General features: G+C 35.5%; 1 protein-coding gene across 1 annotated transcript in view; it reads right to left on the reverse strand.

The window, feature by feature from the left end:
* Positions 1-12423, reverse strand: part of GPBP1 (GC-rich promoter binding protein 1) — a 73970-nt gene that overhangs the window by 26688 nt on the left and 34859 nt on the right. Inside the window, exons 2-5 of the mRNA XM_007944156.1 lie at positions 11473-11596; positions 11117-11340; positions 3146-3212; positions 2014-2073 (exon numbers count right to left, since the gene is read on the reverse strand). Of these exons, the coding sequence (XP_007942347.1) occupies positions 2014-2073; positions 3146-3212; positions 11117-11340; positions 11473-11596 (475 nt within the window). The remainder of the gene's footprint in view (positions 1-2013; positions 2074-3145; positions 3213-11116; positions 11341-11472; positions 11597-12423) is intronic.

The raw sequence follows: 12423 nt of genomic DNA on the forward strand, positions 1-12423 counted from the left end.
TCAAGTAGACACACGCCCTGGAGAGAACAATCATGGGAGAAGGAAGGGCTGCTTATGCACAGGGAGACAGCTCAGGGCGCAGGAGAGTATGGAGGGATAGTCACTGGGAAAAGGTAACTATGGGGAGGAAGTGGGAGGGGAGCTGTTTGTTGCATTGTGGTAAACTGTGGTCAATGACATGAGACAAAGTATACATATGTGCACTGCTGTATGGAAAGTGAATTTGCTCTATATATCTTCACCCAAATCACAATAAATTAAATAAATAAAAAGAAAAAAATTATTTTTCTATAGCTGCATGCTGTTTGAATTCTGTTGGTTTTGAATGATTCTATTTAATTTGTAAATATATTTTGGTTTTAAGCACATTGAGTTTTACTGTGATAATTGTGATAATTTATGTCAATAGTAGGGTTACGGTATTTTTCCTTTCATGAAGCCCCCTTCATCATTCATATATACATTTTTATATATATATATATACACACACACACACACACATATATAAAAAGAAGAACAGGCTTGAAAAGGTATTAATATGGTGAAAAATCAGGAAAGCTCATCAAATTATGAATAAACATAAAATTAAATGCGGACTCAAAACAAGACTATACTCAGGTCAATTACTAGTTATTTAATTTTTTTATTTAATGTCTTAAAGTACTAAATGTTAAGTTCTGCCTATATACCAACGACACATTGAATAATTAACAGGAAAATAGCCATCAGAACTTTCAAAAATACTAAAATCAGTAGCCACTAATTAGGTTTCAAACTGCATGTTGTTGCTGTGAATCTGACTCATAGTGACCCTAGAACACAATACAACTGCACCATAGGGCTTCCAAGTCTATAATCTTTACTGATGCAAACTGTCATCTTTCTCCGTGGAGGATTGTCTGGATTTGAACCGTCAACTACTTGTGGTTAGCAGGTGAGCTCCTTTTTCCAACTGCATACAAACATGTAAAATATGTATCATTCTCTTCCCTCACTCCCAATAAATCTAACCATACACCTACATTATCTAAAAAAATTCTTACAGGCACACTGAAGTACCTTGACTTACTGTTCTAAATTTCTAAAGACATGATAAAACAAAGATTATTTCATAAACATTAATCTTATGAACCAAAGAGCAGTGATCAAAACGTAAGTCACAGATATAAATCGTTCAGAGAGATTTCCAATAAAGCTAATTAAGTTCTAAGTAGAATTAAGTGCAAGTAACTACATCATAAATAGTGTAATTATTTTGTGAAGACATTTTTAAAAATTGGAAAAGTGTTTACTCTTGCAATCTTTGATTTGTAAAATCTAACATCAGGGACAAAATTATTTTTTATACATATTATATTCTCACTGCTAAATTTTCACTTACCTGGAAGGAAGTAGCATTAGAAAAGCTCTATTGAAGTATTTCCTAAAATTCTTTCATGTCTTCCTCAGGAACATGGCTATTTTAAATGTTGCAATGGGGAAAACAATGTTTGTGGACCCAGGGGGATAGTGAAAGCAGAATAGTGAAGTGTGATACAATGAAAGTTTCATTGTATTACTATGGAAAGTACTGGGAATTTAACAATTAATCAAGTCACAACCATTTTTCTCTAATACAGATACACTTTTTAGTTTACCTAAGACACAGTAAAGAGTACATCTTCCTTTTAAACATCTTTTCAAATAGTGCTCAAAATCCTTAAGACCATCCCTGAAACAGCAGAACCAAAATCTGTATATTAATACGCTTTAGTCTCATTATTTTCAAAGATGTCTTTGCCGTTAAATCATTTCGAAGATAACTGAATCAACCAAGGATCAGTACCAATAGTATCTATAGGTAGTTTTATATGACAACTATCACTGACATTCTTGATTTTGTATTTACTTTCATTCTAATCAAATCCAAATTATTCCTAATTCCTTAGAGTTTCTATTTAACACCTTCCAGGTGATTCTATATTATTATGCAATCAGCTGTTCCCAGAAAAACTGAATAATAAGGAAACATACCTAAGAGAGGAGCTTGGGAGATTTTTTTGGTTGGGTATGTGTGTGTCTGGGCGTGTAGGCCTGGGGAGAGTGGTAGAAATACTAATTTGCAATACAGAAAAAACAACACCATTCACATGGTTCTAACAAAGTGTCTGATCACCCCCACCCCCACCCTTAAAAAGCCCTTAAATAAAGAGGGAGATCAAAAGAAAACAAAGTAACTCCCCCAGAGAATTAATCCATAAATACCAAAAGAAGAGCACAGGAAGTGGCAAAGTTTAAAATAATGACATTACTGTTAGGACTAGGTTGCTGTCATAAGCCACAATCCTTTTGTTTTGATAACAGTTCTTGATTTTCAATAGAAAAATACAAATGAACATGTGTACAAGTTACAAAGTGGATATAGCACCTTTGAATTTGGTATCAAATAATTAATTTTACTTTTCACATGTCAAATCTTATTTTAATTTTTTTCCATTATTTTAAACTTCACTTGAATCTTTTAAAAAACTATCTAATTTGTACTATGAGTGCAGCTTATTCTTCTGTAAGATGCTATCAAATTAAACTATCAGTAGTCTTAAAGAAAAGGGAGTTACTATCAGAAAAACTCTTATTAAGCTTTGACAATCAAACAGGCAAATTATCTCCAATATACACTATCTAAAGATAAATTTATACAATTATTTTAACAGTCTAAGTATAATCAATTTCATAGGTTAAAAGACTAATTTCATGTTACATTATGATAAGTACTTATATTCCAGTTAACCAGTTTTCAACTCTGAAAAACTAAAAATTTAATTTTTTTTCTTTATACTATCAAGTTGCTCATGAAATGCTATCAATTATTTACATTAACTTATTATTTTTTTTAAAAAATTACATTAAAGTTGAATATACTTTAATGGTAATAATGTGCAAGTCTAGTATTTCAAATCAAACTGCTCTACCTCAAACATCTTGTTTTTAAAAGACAAATGTTTAATAAAAGATAAAAAAATTTTTAACCTTAGGTCTTAAAAACAAATATTTAAAAGTCAAAGTTTTAGTCTAGCCAGCTTTTTATTTTAAATAATCCAAAAGAAGTCAAATCTACAAATACCGACATCTTCTATCTCTCAAAGAGAGATTGGAAATTACTTACCCCATACACCTGCAGCTAAAGATTTATTCTGATTTGGTTCTCTCTCATACTCAGGATTTAAAGATGGCTGGAAGAAAGTCACAATAAAAAATAGTAAAATAAATGTTTAAATGGCTCACATTTTTAAAATAAATATTGTAAAAGCAATCCCAAAATTACACAAAATGTCATTGAAAACCTTAACTTCAGTTTACTCTGTCTGCTAGCCATTAAAATGGTTACTGATCTCTATACTCGGCATTCGATGTGAAAAAACAGGCAAGAGAGTCTTTAATATACTCCTTATCTCAAAGTACCTGAAAAAATGTTTATTCACAAACAGGCAAACAAACACAAGTGAATGTGGCCTTTGTATTAGTCTGAGAAATAATCCCTCCTTAGCCTAAGGCTGAAAGCTAGACAATGAATAAAGAATATGGAAGAGTAACTGATGCCTTTGAAGAGTAATTTATCACGGACTGTCAGAAGAATGAACAGATCTGTCTTGGAAGAAGTACAGTCAGAATGTTCCTTAGAAGTGAGGGAGCCAAGACTTCATCTCGTGTACTTTGGACACATTATCAGGGCAAGGACATCAGGCTTAGCAGAGAGTCGGAAAAAAAGAAGACTCCAACAAGAGTACTGACACAGTGGATGCAACAATGTGCTTGAATATAAGGACTGTGAGGATGGTTCAGGACTGGGCAGTGTTTCATTCTGTTTTACAAAGGGTCACAATGTAAACTTGATGGCAACTAACAATAAATAGCAGCAGCAGCAGGTCAAAAGCAGTGAAGAGGAAAATTCAACTTTTCTCCAACTTTTGTTAAGTTTTTATTACTGGATATTTTAGCTGACAAATTCATTTTCAAAGGAAGGTACAAAATTTTATTTCAGTTTAAGTGATGCTCAGCATACTAAGAGAAGTGAAAGTGAATTGAGCATCTCAGTAATACTATTTTCTTTCTACTCACTGCCCTCGAGTCAGAACCGACTAATAGCGACCACCTTGGGTTTCCGAGGCGGTTATCACTACAGAAGTAGACTACCCAATCTTTCTTCCTGGGAGTGACTGGTGGATTTGAACCACCAGCCTTCTGGTTAGACTTCTAAATTTCCAGTTTTATGTCAGATATTTTCCATATTGCCTAGCAACACAGCCTGCCTTACTTTAAATGCTGAATGATTCCTGATATATTTTAATCACCCACTGAAGTGAATTAACACTGTACTGACATCACTGTAAAGCATTCAAAGAGCACAAACACATACCAGGTAATCCCTTGATAGAAATAGGGTTAATAGAATTTTAGTTAGGAGCTTGCATGGCTCCAGTTTGTGATCGGTTGCGAACCAAAAGGCTGCCAATCGAACTCACCCAGCAGCTCCTCAGAAAAAAGGCCTGGTGATTTGTTTCTGTAAAAATTACAGCCACAAAAACCCTATAGACAAATTCTACTCTGTATAACATGGGGTAATCATGAGTTAGAACTGACTTGACAGCAGCAGGTTTAGGTTTTTAAGTGCATTTTAAAAATAAATACTATTTGAAATTATATTCTAGGTCTACACTCCAGGACTAGGATTATAATAATTGTCCCATCATCTTGGAAGTAGGGGTGGGAGTTTAACAACAATAGCAGTAACTAGCATTTTATTGAGCATTTAATTTGTCAGACATTATTTTAAGTGATTACTTCCATTACTCATTTAACCCTCACAACATTATGGAAGAGTACTATGATCACTGATAGTTTGTTTATATTACAGAAAGTCCATTTTATGATTACAATCTAATGAAAATAAATGGACCTCTGAAACAGGAAGGCGTACAGATTCAAAGGTTACAGATTACAGGACCTAAGAGAATCTTTTAATCTTTTCTCTTTCTTCCCACCCTACCAACCCTGAAAAACCAATCTATGCAATTTTCTATCACTCATTCTCATCTTACTTTCAAATTAATTCCAAATTATATCCAAAGATCATTTTTTTTATTTACCACAACTATTCAGTCCAAGCTATCATTTTCTTCCAAACTAACTGTGACTGTTTCTGAGCACTTAACCACTGCTTCACCAGTGGTACTTTGGGGTTCTTCTGCCTCCATCATAATCCACTCAACCAAATAACTGGGATACCTGACCAGTCTCAACTACTGAAGTAATCAAAACAAGGAAAGTTTTATAAACTATCACAGCTGTAAGAAGCCTAAGGGGACATGATAACTAAATTGAATACGAAGCCCTGATCGGATTTCAGACTAAAAAAAGGCATTACATAAAAACTCGGAATATGTGAATAAAGTACGTTGTTGATCTTATGTGCCACTGAGTAGTCTCTAACTCATAGTGACCTTATATACAACAGAACGAAACATTTCCTGGTTTTGTGCCAGCATCATAATCGCTACTATACCCGAACCCATCGCTCCAGCCATCATATAAATAAACCTTGTTGAAGGTCTTCCCCTCTTTCATTGACCCTCCACTTTACCAAGCATGGTATGCTTCGCCAGAGAATGGTCCCTTCTGACAAATGACCAAAGCAGGTAAGACGAAGTCTGGCTGTCCTTGCTTCCAAGGAACATTCCGGCTGCACTTCTTTCAGGACAGATTTGTTAGTTCTTTTAGCAGTGCATAGTACTTTTTGCATTCTTCACCAGCACCACAACTCAAAAGCATGAACTCGTCTTCGATCTTCCCTTTTTCACTGTCCAGCTCTCACATGCATATAAGGAAACTGAAAACACCATGGCGTGGTTTAGGTACATCTTAGCCTTCAAGGAGATATCTTTGATCTTCAGCACTTGAAAGAAGTCTTTGGCAGCAGACATCCCAATGGAATATGTCTCTTGATGCCTTGACTGCTGCTTCCATTGGTGTTGATTGTAGAACCAAGCAATATGATGTCCTTGATGACTTTAATCTTTTCTCCACCTGTCGTGATGCTGCTTACTGGTCCAGTTGTAAGGATTTTCATTTTCTTTATATTGAAGTGTAATCCACACTGGAGATGGTAGTCTTTAATCTTCAACAGTAAGTGCTCTAAGTCATCCTCACTTTCAGCAAGCAAAGTTGTGTTGTCTGCGTATCGCAGGTTGTTAATATGCCTTCCTCCAATCCTGATGTTCTTCTTCATATAGTTGATCTTGGATTACTTGCTCAGCATACAGATTGAGTAAGTATGGTCAAAGGATACAACCCTAACACACCCCCTTCCTGATTTTAAACCCTGTGGTAAGTATCGCCCTTGCTCTGTCCAAGTGACAACCTCTTGTCTATGTACAGGTTCCTCATGAGTACAGTTAAGTATTCTATAATTCCCATCCTTCTCAATATTATCCATAAGTTGTTATGATACACACAAATGGCATTGCATAGTCAATAAAACACAAGTAAGTATCTTTCTGGTATTCTTCACTTTGAGCCAAGATCTATCTGACATCAGCTATGATATCCCTCCCTCCATGTTCCCTTCTGAATCCAACTAACAATTCTACAAGTTCTGTCAATATACTGCCACAACCGTTTTTGAATTACATTCAGTAAGATTTTACTTGCACATGACATCAATGATATTGTTCGGTAATTTCCACATTTTCTGGCATCACCTTTCTTTGGAATGGGTACAAATATGGATCTCTTCCAGTCTGCTGGCCAGGTACCTGTCTCCCAAATCTCTTGGCATAGCTGAATGAGTACCTCCAGCATGGCATCCATTTGTTGAAACATCTTAATGGGTATTCCGTCAACTCTTGTAGCCTTGTTTTCACCAATCCTTTAGTGCAGCTTCAACTTCTCCTTTCAGTACCACTGGTTCTTGATGATATGCCACCTCCTGAAATGGATGATCATCTACCACTTATTTTTGGTATTTAAAGGAAAAAAAAAGGCCAAACTCATTGCAGTCGAGTCAGTCTCAACTCATAGTGACCCATCCTTGGATGTCTGAGGCAGTATCCCTACAGATTGCCCAACCCTCCTTCCGACAAGTGGCTGGTATGTCTGAACCTCAAGGCTTCTGGTTAGCAGTCAAATGCCTTGCATATTCCATCTATCCTCTTTTGATGTTTCCTACATCATTCAACATATTGCCCATGGAATCTTTCAATATTGCACTTTGAGGCTTAAAGTTTTTCCTCCATTCTTTCAGCTGGAGAATTGCCAAACATGTTCTTACCTTTTGGTTTTCTAACTCCAACTCTTGGTACATTTCATTACAGTAACTGACTTCTTTGTCTTCTCAAGCTGTTCTTTGAAATCTTCTATTCAGCTCTTTTATCCTGTCAATTCTCTCATTTGCTTCAGCTACTCTCCATTCAAGAGCAAGTTTGAGAGTCTCCTCTGACATCCACTTTGGTCTTTTCTTCCTTTCTTGTCTTTTTAATGGCCTGCTTTCTTCAATGGATGATGTTCTTGATGTCATCCCACAATGCTTCTGGTTTTCGGTCACTGGTGTTCATTGCATCATATCTATTGTTTGGACAGTCTCTAAATTTAGGAGTGATATAATCAAGGTCATATTTTGGCTCTTGTGGACTTCTCTTTATTATCTTCAGCTTCAACTTGAACTTGCACATGAGCAGTTGATGGTCTATTTCACAATCAGCTCCTGGACTTGTTGTTATGGCTGAAGATACTGAGCTTTTCTATCACCTCTGGCCACAGATGTCATCACTCTGATTCCTGTGTATTCCATATTGCGAGGTCCACATGTATAGTTGCAATTTGTGTTGAAAAAAGGTATTTGCAATGAGTAAGTCATTGGTCTTACAAAATTCCATCATGCGATCTCCAGTTTTATTTCTGTCACTAAGGCCAAATTTTCCCACTGCCAGTGAGTCTTCTTTGTTTCCAACTTTTGCATTCCAATCACCAGTTATACTTAACACATCTTGATTGCATGTTCGGTCAATTTCAGATCACAGAAGTTGGTACAAATCTTCAATTTCCTCATCTTTGGCTTTGGTGGTTGGTACGTAAATTTTAATAATAATATAATTAACTGGTTTTCCTCGTAGCCATATGGATATTATTCTGTCACTGACAGCATTGTACTTCAGAATAGAACTTGAAACATTCTTTGTGATGATGAATGCCATACCACTCCTCTTCAATTTATCTTTCTCAGTACAGAAGATAATATGGTTGTCTGATTCAAAATGGGCAAAACCAGTCCATATCAGCTCACTAATGCCTAGCATATCAACCTTAATGCATTCCATTTAATTTTTGACAGCTTCTAACTTTCCTAGATTAATACTCTGTACATTCCATGTTCTGATTATTAATTGATGTTTGCAGCTGTTTCTTCTTGAGTCATGTGACATCAACAAAAGGAGGTCATCAAAGCTTTATTCCACTCACATCATTTAGATCTGCTCTATTCTGGGGAGGCAGCTCCTTCCTAGTCATATTTTGAGTAACTTCTGACCTGAGGGACTCATCTTCTAGCATTATATCAGATAATGTTTCAGGGCTATTTTTCAGTACTATACCAGACAGTGTTTCACCACTATTCATAAGGTTTTCACTTCTTTGAGAAGTGGATGGCCTCTTGCTTCTTCTGAGTCTATCTTAGTCTGGAAGGTCCGCTAAAACCTGTCCATCATGGGTAACCGTATTGCCACTTGAAACACCGGTGGCATAGCCTCCAGCCTCACACCAACACACAGGCCACCATGAGACGACAAAATGACTGACGAATCATCACTCTTAGCTGTTCCAAACTACCTCACTCCCACTTCCTAGCCTTCCCTACCAGTTCAGGCCCTCCAAATACCCATCTGTCACATAAAGTATGGACTTTAATTAATAGTAATGTATCAACATTGGTTTGTTAACCATAACAAATGTACCATAGTAATGTAAGATATTAATAGTAGAAGAAACTGGATGCAGAGTATATGGGAAATCTCTGATCTTTACAATTTTCCTGTAAATCTCAACATGTTCCAGAAATAATGTTTATTATTAAAAAATAGCAAATGCATTACAATCTCTTAATTAATAACAGCACTAAAGAAAAAGTTGTTATAGAGTATCAATTTATTATTGGAGGATGGACAAATAAAAGAAATAATGAAAGGAGGGAAAAAAAACAAATAACTAGAATATCTTTTCAAAAAACTAAAATTAGAACACATGGCTCATTCTCAAGAGATATTTTCCACTTCATTCTAAAATTAAACTAAAATTCTTTACCTTGACCTGCAAATCTTAATTTAAATCCTTTTCTACCTTTCTAATCAATCCCAATACTACTCTTTTCACCAACATTGGCCTAACTCTCATCCTTTACACCTAACAAGCTTGCTTCTATCTTAAGGTCTTGCATTAGCTCCTTCTCTCGTCTTAACAAAGCTCTATCTTTATACAGTAGATCTCAGATTACTAATGTCACTTCCTTAGAGAGAAGACTTTTCTCAAAATGAAGCCATCCAATCACTTATCTAAATTCTCTGCAAAATATTACGTTTTATTTTTATTTTCTGACTGCCTCCACTATACCAAAACTCAGTAAGAATAAATCTCTCACCTATCTCATCTACCTACATTTTAAAAGCAGTTAGAAATCAATGGCTGGAATGCAGACTCACTGAAATGTATGTCTGGATGTATGTTCAATATATGTTAAATGAAGAATGGACAATGAAAACACTGAGAGGAAAAACATTTTAAAGTTCAATTCTCCGTACCTATAGTAAATAAGGTTGGGCAATCTACTTCCTTAGTGATACCACCTTGGAAACCCAAGAAAGCCTCGCTATGAGTTGTATACGACTCAACAGCTGTGCACAGCATTGTCTGTTGTGTTATAGGAAATAAAGGCACGCAGGCATCATAGAGGAGCTCCGGTGGCATAGCACATAAGGCATTTGACTGCTAACCAGAAGGCTAACAGTTCAAACCCCCAGCCACCCCTCAGAAGGAAGACTGGGCAATCTACTTCTGTAGTGATACTGCCTCAGAAACCCAAGGAAGGGTCACTATGAGTCAGATCTGATTCCCCGGCATTGAGTATGGTTTTTTGGTTTTGATACAGTAAATAAGGCTTTGAATTACCAGGAATGAGTCACAACAGGAACTAGATAAATAGTATTATATACTAGATCAATTTTTCTGTAATCAAAACCAAACGGTAAAATTTGACAATAAGAAAAACTAAAACAATTGTTTTTAATTAGCTGAAAGAGAGCCATCTCCAGGATTAACCTAACCTGTACATGCATGAATAATCACACACTATATTAAACAAGACAACCTAAGAAAAATGTATTGGTAAAATATTCCTTCTAAACACTTGATAGCTTTTTAGAGAAATTAATGATATGCTTGTAAATAAGCCACTAAGCTCTAAGTGAAGCTGCTAAAGTTTCTAGAAAGAATAAATCTTAACAGAAACTAATTAAAAATTTTAAAGTTCATATGAGAAAAGAAATAACCCGACCTACAAAGCTTTAAATTATTGGGGGCTGAGGTACGGGAGAGACAATGAGCCAGGAAAAAAAAAAAAAGGAAAAATGGAGGAGGAAGAGGAATTGTGAACACAAAGTCCTCAAAAACATAAAAATTAAAACTAATTAGACTGCATTAGGTGGATGCACTCCTTGGAGAGCTCAATCATTGGAGAATAAAAGGGCTGTGTATGCAGAGGGAGACAGTTAAGGGGGCAGGAGTGCATGGAGGAAAGGACACAGCAAAAAGGTGGCTATGGGGAATAAGTGGGAAGAGTGCTGTTGCATTGTGGGAGATTACAGTCAATGTGATAAGACAGAGTGTATGTGAAATGCTATATGGAAGATGAGTTTGCTCTGTAAACTTTCACCCAAATCACAATAAAATTTATAAATAATGATAATTAGACAAATATACGTGCAAAATGGAATCCCTGTAGAAAATGCTGTGTGTATAAAATGCCAGAAAAGAGTTAGATGCTAAAACAGCACTTGCAGAAATCTTATCTGTACTAAAATTACAAGAAACTTACAAAATCCTCAGCCTCAAATTGTTTTCTTTCTCTCTTGTCTTCTTTTCTCCCAGTTTCATTATCAGGTATGTTATTTTCATGTAGTCCTTGGCTTTTTCCAGAATGGAAAATACTGCTACGAGAACGGGAACTTCCACCATGATATCCCCCTCGGTGATTTATGTTCTCAGTACCATTTCTTCCATGTGTACGCCATCCATTCTTTTCTTTCCTTCCAAAATTACCTTTATTTGATAACAGAGAATTATTATAAATTCAAAGAGGCTTATGGTTAAAGATTGAATCACAATTAAAACATTTTTAAATAACAGGAAAAATATTATCCTTTAACTCCACCACTCCTTAGCAAATTTTACCTCCATTAGGACGACCAATACCAGAATCAAAGCCATCTGAAGAGTTGTGCCGTCGACGATTCACATCGTAACGATTTTCTGTCCATGAAAAGTTTTCAGAATGTTTCTCAAAATTCAATGAGGACTGAAACAAATTATAAACATATAGGTAAATATATTTATACAACCTAAATGTAACACTAGAAAGTAGTAATATTCCATCGAACTTACTTACACCTAAGAATTTTCAACACTTAAGAAGAACATTTTGTAGTTATTTCCAAGGCCTTTGATAATTAATAACTTTAAATATGGAAGATGGATTCCACTGTTGCCACTGTTGATCCATTTTCTTCTATTAAATGGGAATAAGAACACATTCCAGAAACAGTACTACTACATCTACTTATCCAAAATACTTACAGGTAAAATGCCACTGTAAGGGAAGAAAGGCAAGGCAAAGAATACCTCTCTCATTTAAAAAAAAAAAAAAAATCTAATCACAAGTTACTTGACTTAAAACAATGTTGCTATAGTTCAAGATTTCTTTTACTTAAGGAAACAATGGTTAAGTGACGCTTCAGTTTTAAGGTCTTTAGATTTCTTTCCAAACTCTTCTTCCCCAAATGAAACCTTTTAAAAAAGAAAACCTTATCAAAAGAATGAGCAAAACCTATTGATGGGTGGAGGGAACTACAGAAGGATAAAAGTTCCACCTATTTATAAAAGTTGTTATCTCAACTATAATCCATTTTATTGTAATCTAATTATAATCCATTTATGAATTTATCACCTTAGAACCCCAATGGGGATTGAAATGAGTCAGAATCTACTTGACGGCTGGGGGTTTGGTTTTTATAGTATTTGATAATCCATTAAGGAGCTCTGGTGGTGGTGTTAGTTGTTGTTGTTAGGTGCCAGTCAAGTCGCTTCCAACTCATAGAGACCCCATGCACCAAAGAACGAAAAGAC

Source organism: Orycteropus afer, unplaced genomic scaffold (assembly GCF_000298275.1).
Source record: "Orycteropus afer afer isolate SDZICR_OR568_19922 unplaced genomic scaffold, OryAfe1.0 scaffold00122, whole genome shotgun sequence".
In the NCBI taxonomy this organism is placed as follows: Eukaryota; Metazoa; Chordata; class Mammalia; order Tubulidentata; family Orycteropodidae; genus Orycteropus; species Orycteropus afer.